The sequence below is a fragment of the Periophthalmus magnuspinnatus genome, chromosome 20 (genome assembly GCF_009829125.3).
Source record: "Periophthalmus magnuspinnatus isolate fPerMag1 chromosome 20, fPerMag1.2.pri, whole genome shotgun sequence".
In the NCBI taxonomy this organism is placed as follows: domain Eukaryota; kingdom Metazoa; phylum Chordata; class Actinopteri; order Gobiiformes; family Gobiidae; genus Periophthalmus; species Periophthalmus magnuspinnatus.
Genome location: NC_047145.1, coordinates 8871043 through 8883134, shown reverse-complemented (window position 1 = coordinate 8883134; position 12092 = coordinate 8871043). Strand labels below are relative to the sequence as shown.

Here is a 12092-nt window from a genome sequence, read left to right as displayed (position 1 = left end):
TAATATGTGAATCAATGCACTAATGTAAAATGGTATAAGTGCAAGGACAACAGAAAACCTCAGAATGTGGTGTGTTATTTGATAGCTTTCCCTTCTCCTCTCTCACAGAGCAGCAGGTGAAGTGTGAGCGTTTCCATATGAGCGCGTGCTTTCTGAGCCTGTCAGATTAACATGATGTGTGGGTTTTCTCTCTGCCCTGTTTCAGAATGAAAAGGTGGAGATGGGCCGCCTGGGCTTTGGAGGAAGACGACGATTAAGACTGTTATTAATAGTGTGCCACTGAGGTTACCCATGTTTGAGCCAAGTGTACAGGTAAGCAGAGAGAGGCCGTGTGTTGGGCTGCACGATAAGATTGCCAAAAGCATACAATATACTAATATACTAATGGATATTAAAACTAGTCTAAAACTAGTATCAAAACTAGATACTGATTTGAGCAAGTATTGATGCAAAAAAGTCACATTCACGAGACAGAAATTTACCTTTTTTGAATAGCTTTAGAACGATATTAAGCGGTGTCAAAACAAGTATAAGACCACAGACTAGTATACACTAATGACCACTATGAAACCTACCTGGATGAACGAGGGATTACACAGCTAGAACACCACACTGTAATATAAACTAAAGTACTATTATTGAAAAAAGGTTTTTTTACTGACTACTATTAACTGCATATTCAGATCATCATGTTACCTTTTATTGTTTTGAAAATGCTATACTCTAACAACGTATTAAAATATTTCATATGTTTAGCTTTTTTTTTTTTTTTGACGCTCTCTTTTCTCTTCACGCTAAATCACTCCACCTTCAGAGCGATATCGGAGTATGCCCCCCTGATAACACAATCAGCGTGCATCCCACTAATGAAACTGCACATGCTTTTTTATACTTGGAGAAAATTGTCCTGTGGTACCATGGACAAGATAGGCTTGTGAGCTGAGCATTGCACAGAATCTTAGAGTTAACTTGTAAGGAGGGTTTGAATAGGGCCCAGGAGGGATGGCTAAATTAAAACTACTTCAGGCATGTTTTTGATGAGGGAACACAAGTGTATTTTTTCTATTCCTTTGTATCGAAATGGAGCTTTAGTTTTACATTTTAGTAGCAAAAGATATTATTGCAATATTTTAATATGTTTAACTCAATCTTTTCAGTTATAATAAAACTAAATGTACATGCTTTAATTTACTAGTGAAACTGCCAAAATAAAATCTTAACAGAGTCAAAGCCAGGACTAAACCAAGGCTAAATTTGGATTTAAAGAAAAATAATTAATTATTAATTTATTTAACATTCTTTTTTAAATAAACAGTGCATTTTTGTCAGAACAAGAACCTTGGTGTTGCGACATATCGTGTATGTTGCGTTATAGATTATTGCATCAGTCACTATCACCTATTGTGTATCTATAGTACAGTATTTACATGAAGTTATAGTGAAGTTTACAAATCAATGTATTGCTTTTGTAAGAATAATAAGAAAATGTATTTATCTGGGATAATATTATATGTTCGGTATGATAGTATGATAATGATACAGTTATCTAATATAACAGATATCGCAGATACCTAGTATACCAATATACCATCCCTAATTAAATAAAATTGAGCTACAATAAATAAATGGCAGAAGGAACCAAAAATTAGCCTTGGCAGTCATTTATTCTACAGCTCAAATCGTATTACAAGAAAAATAACAAAATTCGCCACACTATAGCAAAGAAAATATAACCCATGATAAATATTGAGCCTCAAAATATATTGTTCCAGTGGTCTTTGCTTTGCTTTGTGGCAGTACCAGCAGAAATGCAGGAAACACCATCCTCACTTTGTCTGACCCAGATACTTTCACTTATGTCTCTTCGCTAACAAAATGCGACACTAAAAGCTGCTCCGTAACAGAGGAGCAGGTATAATGGGCTCACTTTAACCACGCTGATGGAGCAGTAAGACATACTGAATTATACTGACATAGCCTTTACAAAGAAAACTATTCAGGACTTTTCTGGCTCAAGAGCCAAGTCAGATTCATTGTAGCATCTGAGCTAATGTTTCCCCAAAGATGTTTGAAGACAAAATTCACCTTCTCATTTTCAGTCTCTTATGGATTTGATAGCATTGACTTGTGACCTTTGTAAAACAGTGTATTATACAAATGAATTCATTAAAGGGCCCACACCCCATTTTCTTATCTATTTTATAATGTTGTTTCATCTCCAAAACATACCTGGAGTTGTGTGTCATTTCATTCACACATATTTAACACACAAATCCTGCATATTTAGGCTGAATGTGACAGGAAGTGCTCCACTGTGTTTTAAAACTCCATACACCTACACTAAAATCATTTGGCTAATTTCAGCCATGGGCTTGCACTACTATACAAAATAGTAAAACCAAAAAACTACTTCATGACATCATAAGGTGGAGCAGAGCATTTTGAGCTTTGGAGATATAAACAGACTAATAATAAAATAGTTACTCAAGCTTGGGTGAATAAAAAAAAAAAACAGTTTCAGGTATGCTTTTGATGAGTTAATTTTGTCTAAACTAAGACCTTTAAAGGTTCACCTGGAGGTCACAGACATAAAAAGCAGATTAGTCATTTAGATTATATAGTCTCCCTTATTATTTTCCTGAACAAGTCTGTGTCAAAAACATTTGCTGACAGAGAATTCCTGGGCAGGATTAACCCCATAATAAGTGGTGTTTAGTGGAAGGTGAGCGTGTGCAGAAATATCAGAGAAACTGTATCCCAGCTTCATTAGCAGCAGTTTATCTGGGCCATACTACACTGTTTTCTTTTGGAGGCCCTGCCCATCATTATCCTTGTTCAACATCCTCACTCTTTAGTCATTCAGAACAGTCCAAACACGAGAGCCCGTGGTTTCCCCCAGGCCAGACAGAAGGTTCTGGTGTAGACAAGTTACATCTTAACCTCAACTATTACAAAAACAGGCACACCTTAGAGGCATGTTTTCAATTGCAGCAAGATTCAATTCTGTAAAAATTAACATGGTTCTCATACAACCTCCATGTATGCGCCACAGAAGATGTAATGCAAATGTCAACTCCATTCATGTGACCAAATTGTAGGCCTGCAACGATTAACAGAAATAATTATGATGAATGGATCACTAAAATAAATCTTGACTGTTTTAATAATCGTTATCTGGACTAAACAGACGGAAAACACACTTATCCTTTAGTGAGAATAGTTCCTTTAACAGGTAAAAAAAAGTATTCAAAAAAACATCAGTGTACAATAGAAATAACCATTTGACTAGTTGACTAATGGAATCAATTATTACTGATGAGTCCACTTAAAAAAAAAAAGCCCTTTCAATAACTGCACCTTAATTTATCTTAATCCAGCCTCAATTCATAATGTACAAAGTACGGCTGCAACTAATGATTATTTTGCCAATCTATTTCAGTTAATTAATGATTAGTTGTTTAGATCGTGAAAGATTTTTCGTAATTGTACCCAGATGACATGTTTTGGAGCGTATGTATAAACCAGTTAATGGTTATTTGATTGATTGATCGAGTAAGTGCGATTAATCAATTCACTTGTTCTAGTCATAGTATAAAGAATGATTCAGGTTTAGTAACTACAAGACTATAAATAGTGTAGTTATTAAAAGTGTTGCAAAAATAATTTTTAGAGCTATTGGTAAATTTTGGCAGGGCTGCAACTAACTAAAAAGGCTAAATACTAAAACAATTTCCAAAGATCTTCATCTACATCTGACAATGCAATAACGTAATAATAAAAGGTTATATTCTCATGCATAACTTTAAAAGGTTAGTATTTTGTATTTAAATGGAAATCAAGCAGGTGCCGAGTGAAGAGAAAGTCACAGTCCAGATAAGACACATGCTGGGCTCATCATTGCACATCCTCTGCTCTACATAACAGTATCTGATGGAGCAGCTCACAGCGACTTGGCACTGGGGCTGTCACTGGATCAGTGAGAGGAAGAGTGCTCAGTGGAATGACAATAAACTCCTCGATGTACAGAAAAAATTTGCATTTTCAGAAAGGGGAAAAGTTTGTATTTCAACAACCAAAAGTATGGTATTATTAGAGACACACAGAAGTGTGCTCTGGTGAAGTTTTAACCTCATTTGTAAAGTGTTTAACATGTTTACAGTGACATCAACCCGCAGCTCCCTGTCCACCGCCTGATCCACCAGGATGTGTTGATTTTAATACAACTCAGCAAAAATCACTGACATTACCGACTGTTCGTTCAGACCGGAACTAGCTGAACTAGTTGTACAGAGAGCCAATTGGCCTGAGCCCGGGTTACCTTGATGAGTGAGTGCAGACTCCTCTCTCTGAACATGTTCTGGAGAAAGCTGCTGTCCTCTGGCCGGCTCACATGAGGCTGCAGTTGTGAGGGCAGAGCTGCCAACAATTCATACAGGCCTGCACACAACAACACAGCAGAAGGTTAGTGTGGAGCAGTTAAATTAAGTTATACTTACTATCAAATAATATGTAGTCTCTGGTAAAATGACTCAATTCAATTGCTTATATGAAATAAACAGAAACAAAAAAAAAAAAAATCCAAGTCCTTTTAATACATCTCAAGTATTACAAACTACTGAAGTTAAGATTAATATCCTGAATTCAAGTACTTTTAACTTTTATTCATTTTTGCAGATTATTATCAGACATGGTCAGAATTCAAAATGACATGAAACATCTTCAACTCCTCATTTTAATCTCATTTTAAACTTAAAACACACTTTTAAACTTTCCAACTATCACAAGACTGTTGAAAGGAGGAGACATTAAGACAATCACAAGCTCATGGGGTTAGCACCAATATGTCTTAAGCCAGACCATGACCACTGCCAGAGAGGTCAAGTGCTTGGTACAAATATATTCATTAGAATGCTAGTTTTCTTGTTTGGGCTAACTTGCAGTAGCTGTGGCTTTGTTTAACTAGTCCTGGGGCTGTGACACATCCAATAATCGATGCTTCAAAAATCCACTAGGCCTTTGGAGGTTTACTAAAGCTGCTTACAAAAGGGAACAACCATTTCAAATTCAATTGAAAAAGAAGCAGGCCTGGGAGCTGATGGTTTCAAGATTAAGCAGAGGGAGAGTCAATCACAAAAGCAGTTGCTGAATGGGGTCCTTTCCAAATAGCAGCAATGCATTGTGGGATTGCAGAAGTAACCTTTTGTTTACTACAGGGATGTAACAATATCTCACAGTATTGTCAGGAAATGACCTTTTGAAGGCTACAGATTTGACAATGCCCCAAAAAGACAAATGGATTGAGAAAACTATGTATAATATTGATTACCAGCAAAAGATCATGGGCAATGAAGTTCCCTGTGCTTTTATGCTCTCAACTACAACAAAACAGCTTTGCTAATAATATTATAAAAGTAAACAAAGGAATAGTAAGATCTTTCAAATTTCACATAGCAATATCTGTTCCTTCTCTGGCCTTCATTGTGTACAAAGCGTTTCAGACGTCCATTATCTACTAGCATAAAAATGACCTTAAAACCAATAGTTGTTCAAAAGTCATTGAAAGCATTTTGATCTAGTGAGAAAATATTAACAGTTTCAGTAGACTTTTCGAGACCTCATGGCCAAACCTTTTTTTTTTTTGAGAGATCTCCTACCCCAAGAGAAGAGAGAAAAAAACCCATGGAGGCAAGAGGGGCAGACTCATCATGAGTGACTGTAAACAAAAGTTGACACTGACGATGATATAAGGACTGAAGAGTTGGGTTGGGAGTTGGGTCAGTAGAAGTGTGAGTTGGCACAAAAGCACGTTTGGTAGCAGAGCAATAACTGAACTCCTGACATGGACTGTGACTGCTGTACAGAACAACAAATGGAGAATCATCATCTGCTAGAATTCCCATTTGGACCTCACAATAAAAATCCAATTGTGGTCTGACCTCTATGCTGATTTGTTTACTTGTTTTTTTTTTACCATTTTGTTGAGATTACCCTATCATGATTCAGTGTTTCTCTGTTTAATGCAGCTCTCTGAGTCAGTGACATGATGGATTTAACTGGTGGGATGAAAGATCAATCTTATCTCACCACAGGCTCATAGTATTAAAAGTAACAAAAGAAGCTCAGATAGCACTGAGGTGGTGTCTGCGGAGGTGAAGTGGTGGTCCAGATTCTTTCAGAATCAGACACCAGGGCCCATTGCAAGATTTTACCCTATAGACATGGTTGGTTACCGCGTGAACACAGGATCTCGGGAGTGCAGCTTTCATAGCCTGTGATGGCAACAGCACAGTGGTCTTCATGCGATTGAGAGTCCACAAGAATACTGCAACAAACACAGGGATGGATATATATATATATATATCCATCCTGGCCCAGCCCCTCTGTCAAATTTTAGAACCCATTGTGGACTGTGTATCAAAAAGTTTGCCCACCCCGATTTAGGTTCTAGAAAACCTTTTTTTTGGCATATTGCCAAAAGTAAAAAGGGGAGAGTTGTCAGAAAAAGTTGGTTTATTTTCTATCCAATGATAGAAAATGTACAGAGATTGGAACACCACCTTGATTGAGGACAGGATTTCAAAGTTTGACACTGACACTCCATGTTAAAATCCTTAGAACAAGAGAGCATAAAAGTATTCTCTGGCAATGGCTTCTTTGTTCCTGTCCAGGCGTAGGATAACTTGCTCGGTATGCATCTGTCTGATGCAACAGTCCTGGGGTCCTCATTATCCTGGACAAGCCCACCTGAGGGCGGCTGGCCTCCTAACCATTTACAACCTGGAACCCCCACCAGAACATCTCACATCATCTGAATAAAAGGTGATTTAAAGAGACAGGGGATGAGGTGGGGGCAGATGAGAGTTAGGAGGGAGGGGGGATGGAAATGTCATTACACCAAGCAAAGACAATACAGTAGGTGGAGATGGAGTGAGCCGATGGAGAGAACCAAGCCCAGAGGTAGAATACTTAGCCAAAGTGTATTCAGTCATGAAGATGGATAATCTTCTCAATAAGTGGCAAGAAAACAAGTTGTAAAACCAGATTTTTAAAAAGAGTATAAAGATAGTTTTTGCTAAAATATGTTCAAATATCCAAACCCCCAACTAGGGATGGGACGATATAAAATTTTACACTCACGATTATTGTGACCAAAATAATCATGATTAACGATATTATAGCGATAATTATTAACCTGTTCACGTTCCGACGGCCCGGGCCTACTTTACAACTTTACAGCAATGTACATACACTTCTGCGTCACCCACACAAACAATCTACACATCAAATGAAAGCTGCGGCGCTCGTCTTTCTGGATATGCAAACCATTTTCACCTGCAATCACCAGAGTGCTGACAGGAAAGACATTTTACAGAAAAGTCACAAAGTGTGAATTTGGACCTCACTTACCATTGAGCGCTCTGATTCTGTCAAACATCAACATATTCACACAAAGTTGGTCTCATTCGTTCCGTAAAGGTCCAGAGAATATAATCCAGTCAAGAAATTATGTCCACAAAATAAGATCCTCCATGTCCAATCTGCTGCAGGAAAGTACTCCAAATATGAAATCTGCTCCGTCACTTCTTTACCTTTCTTTTGTCGATTTCAAGCATAATAAACTTCTGACAGCGCCAACTTTGTTCAGTGCTAAACACACGTGTCAGCTTGTGATTGACACCAGTGTTGGCCAATAAGGTGGGGGTTGTGGGTTACTGAGGCTGCAGACAGCGAATCAGTGCTACAGATGACTGAAAGTTTACACCCCACTCTTCCCCTTGTAGAATCAACCAATTACATCACACACATTTAGTGATGTTTTCCCCTTACAGCCAATGAGCAGCGGAACAGGATGATGTATCACATGCCATGGTTTTCTGTAAACAGATGTACCCAGAAGAAAATGTGTACTCCTCAATGCCATGCTGTTGAAATGGACCAGTCCTCGTCGAGCCGGAAGTACCCGTCAACAAACACTTAGAACGATGGAATTAAGGCACTTTGGTGAATTGGGAAACGAGTAGATGCAGAAATGTGTGCATAATGGCGCATTTTACGCACTGTTGTTTTGCGTTTTAAACATGACGAAACGGACAAACCAAAGGGAGTACTTGATCGAGGACACTGTGGATGTTTGTACAAGTTAAACTAGAGGCATCTCGGACCTGGAGCTGTTAATAGAAAAGAGTAAAGATCCCACAGTGGACTCAGGAGTAAAGGACCTTATTTTTTGATGGATTGGATGCTGTTCTCGATCGGTAAGCGTGGTTTATTCTGCTATTAACATTCGGACCATGCGCTCTGGCACATTTGTATTCAGCTGTATGAATTAGACTTCATATGTCTATTGTTTAAAAGGTGTTGTTTTATTCTACAGTTTGCATTATTGTAGATAAAAATATAAGATGTACATACATTAGTGTCTTATCTGTGCGCACGGGTGAGGCGCGCACAGGCACGTTCCTGTGGAGAGTTACGGATCAGACTTTGTCTGAACTATATTCTGCCAGATATCAACAATAACAGAGATAAGCACAGAAGCTACAAGTGTCATTGCTATGACAGAGTGGGCAAACACCAGAACTAACATCTAAACATTGTATTGGAACTGGAAACATGAGGCAGTGTGGTGCCGTAAAGGCGATTATAATCGTGCGCGATGATCACGATTATTAAAAAAACAATTAATTGCGGACCTTTTTTATCACGATTAACGATATTATCATATAACATCCCATCCCTACCCCCAACTTTAGCTTATTTTTACTAAATTTTATTGGTAGAATAGTAAAACAATGGTCTTGTGATGATAATCGAATTATAGAGAACACTATAATTAGAGACAGACTGATATATCAATATTTGAACTTTATAGGGTGTCGACAATCAGCCAATATTTAGTTTTAGCCAACCTGGTAAAGAGTACACAAAGTTTTATTTGAACACTTCAGTGCAAAGAGGACTCTCCACAAAAATGTGTCTACACAGCTCTGTTATAATTTTGTGGTAAAAAAGAGTTATGGGTGAGTTAATAGTAAATTTAAATTTGGGCACTACATATCAGCTCAAAACATTTGGGCCCTACATATCTGTTTCCAAACAATTGGCATCGGCATCGACCATGAAAAAAGACATTTTGCTTAATCTCTAAAAAAAACCCCATTTAATTGCAAAGACATTAACTTTTATAATGCTTCAAACTGAACCCTCTGACCTAAAAAGTTAAGTCTGCTGTAAGTATTGTAACTTGGCCAGAATCCAAACAAGGATTTCTCTGAGCTGAAATTCAATCTACAATATGCTTTGTTGGACAAGCAAAGAAAGGAAATGGCTACAGAGACGGACAGAGCAAATGAGCCACTGCAGCACTGCAGCAGTGGTCAGATTGCTGTGTGGATGGACACAAGTAGAGACGTCTGCATGAGGAAGAACGTGGGGCTGGCCCAGCTCTGTACCACTAAAGGGTGGATGTGATTTGTTTTGGACAGCGTCTCTTGGCCTCTCGTGTGCTGTGAGCCGGCTGGAGTGGAGCTGGCACCATCTTCCATCGGACCACGGAGGTTCTGTTGTGGAGTGGCCCGAGGCAAAGCAGGCCAAATAAGTCCCTCACAGCTTCCCGTCAGGAGGAAGTGAGCTCTTAACTTTTCACAGAGAGTTTCCCCTCTCACACCCACACCCCTGCAGCGGTTAAGCAAAATAACAGTGTTTTTAGCGGCAAGTTCTTATGTAAATGACAACAGTTCCAGACAATGAAATACATTAAACATGATACAGGTCAAATTGCTACTCGCCTCGGTCAACAACCGTAGATGGTTTTGTAAGACAAGAAAATTAGAAGGAAAGGCCTTACAACACAACTGGGCTGTGATCCTAGCCATAACTCCAGCTTTGTTTACGTACACATTACTCTGGAGAAAAAAAGGCCTCTGTGGGAAATGTTGGACTGGTTTAAACCTAACACAGAGTTTTCATTTATTGTCTGACAGTAAAGTAGTGAAGAGAGGGACTACTTCTGTAACTAAAGCTAATGGAAGTGTCAAGTGTGTTGGTACAAATGAACGTGTTCAAACATAGGAAATGAGCAGTCTCTGTTCCCTCTGGGCTGTGCCCTGTCCTAGGTGCTGAAAAAGTTATGATCCAGAATTGGTGACACTGAGAGCAAAGTTCACAATTGTTTAACATTACTACTAAAAGTGCAAGGCTTTAATTTTTATTAACTAAACCATTGCCATAAACATGTAATCATGGCAATAATGTGGATAAGTTGGGAAAACTAGAACTTCTCAAAGACTATGCACTGGTGGCAGATGCATGTATGATCTGATCAAATACCTATATAAAATGTGACCTTTCTGACAGATCAAAAAAGTGATTACAAACATGATAAAAAAGTGGGTTTTTTTTTTAAGCATGTTACATTCACCTTCTCTGGTTAAATAAACAACCACAGAATACTTTGCAAGTGAACAGATTGAAATTTATTGTAGAAAGGCAGCTTTGTGGTTTGGCAAAACAGCACTGTACAGCATTTGAGTACAAAGATAACAAGAAGCATATAAAAAAGTAGGTAGTGATGGCTTTATGAAGCGACCATGAAGAAATAACAACTCCAATGCTGATGGTTCCTGCATTAGTCCTGCACACAGGTTAATCTCTGAGGAAAGAAACCTCAGACAAACACTGAGTGGGCTGAAAGATTTAAGCTTTGAGTGTGCCAAAGAAAAGTAGAAGTTTGAAGATGTTCTCAGACAGCACACATCATGAATGCACTGCCCCCTGCGACCATATCGCTCTTCATTACAGTAGCAGGAGGCAGCACGGAGAGCAAGACCAGACCAGACGTGGAATTATAGAGTATTACGAAATATATTAGGCGAGCAGATGCTGTGACCTGAAAACATGACTTCCAATACAGCGTTCTACTTGGGATGGCAGTGGTGGAGCATGAAGAGAGGTAATATAGTGTGGAGGGCTGGCCAGAGAACAGAACAGTCAGCTCTGCTTTCTGTCAGAGCCAAGATGGAGTCAGATTTAAGCACCAAACCACTCTCTATTGAAGAGAATATGGACTTATATGGTATATGATATTACCTTAAAGACAATAAAGCCGATCCTGCATTACACAATACACTGTCTACATATCTACATGTTGGTGGTTCAATTCCAATCATAGCCCGTGGTTCTTGGATGAAGTCTTGCCCACTCAAGAACTCATCCATCTTCCATTTGTAGGAATGTGGTATGTCAATAAGTGTAATAACTGATTGATTGTAGTTGGGTATTGGTTCGCTGTCAGTAAGCACGAGTGAATATAGCCATATAGCCAATTTTCCATCACTGTGTGTGGAGTGAATGGATAATGCAATGTAAGGTGTCTTCCGATGTCCAAACAAGCTACATTAACAAACACATTCATTTGTTTAAATAAATGTCTTATCATTTTACCTGAAAACTGCACAAGGAAAAACTATCAATAAAAGTAAATTCAATTAAATTAATAGTTCAGTCAGAAAAGAGAAAAGAAACTCAACTAACAAGCAAGCAACCCAAAACATGCACAATAGTAGATGGTAGTCCTGACCAAAACTAGCAACAAGATCATGGAGATGACTCGCATCACATTAGAAGATGGAATGACAAATTTTCCTAGGGGAGCAATTAAGTGTACCTTAACCAAAAATTTTTAAATCAAGTTCTATAAGCAGCTCAATAAAAAGTGTACCTATAAATCGACCCCTATAGGTAAATCAAACTGCTGTTGCTCATTTCTATGGACCCTCTGTATGTAACCCTCTGGCAGTACTCTTAACGTACCTGGACCCCGTACGCAGACCAGGCCTATACTCCACATGTGAGCCAACACGTCCGTCTGGAGCTGAGGACTAATGATAAACACAAGTAGTTAATGAATCCAAATCAGTAACTGGTGCCTGTTTTCATGGCCTTTACAGAGCGTGGAAATGGCCAATTTCAATGCCACAGTTGCTTAGCATAGTTAAGTCAGACATAAGGGCATGGAAAATGACTTCAAGTGGTGCAGAGCCATCCAGGTGCAATCAAGCGCAGCAAGACTTTAATTAGGAGTCCAGATCTTC

General features: G+C 38.6%; 1 protein-coding gene across 2 annotated transcripts in view; it reads right to left on the bottom strand.

Annotated features, from left to right (window-relative positions):
- The window catches only part of mpp7a (MAGUK p55 scaffold protein 7a), a 204873-nt gene that overhangs the window by 127075 nt on the left and 65706 nt on the right, over nt 1-12092 (bottom strand). For both annotated transcript variants that reach the window (XM_055230120.1, XM_033985906.2), the window contains one exon: nt 4319-4437. In XM_055230120.1, coding sequence (XP_055086095.1) covers nt 4319-4437 — 119 coding nt within the window. The remainder of the gene's footprint in view (nt 1-4318; nt 4438-12092) is intronic.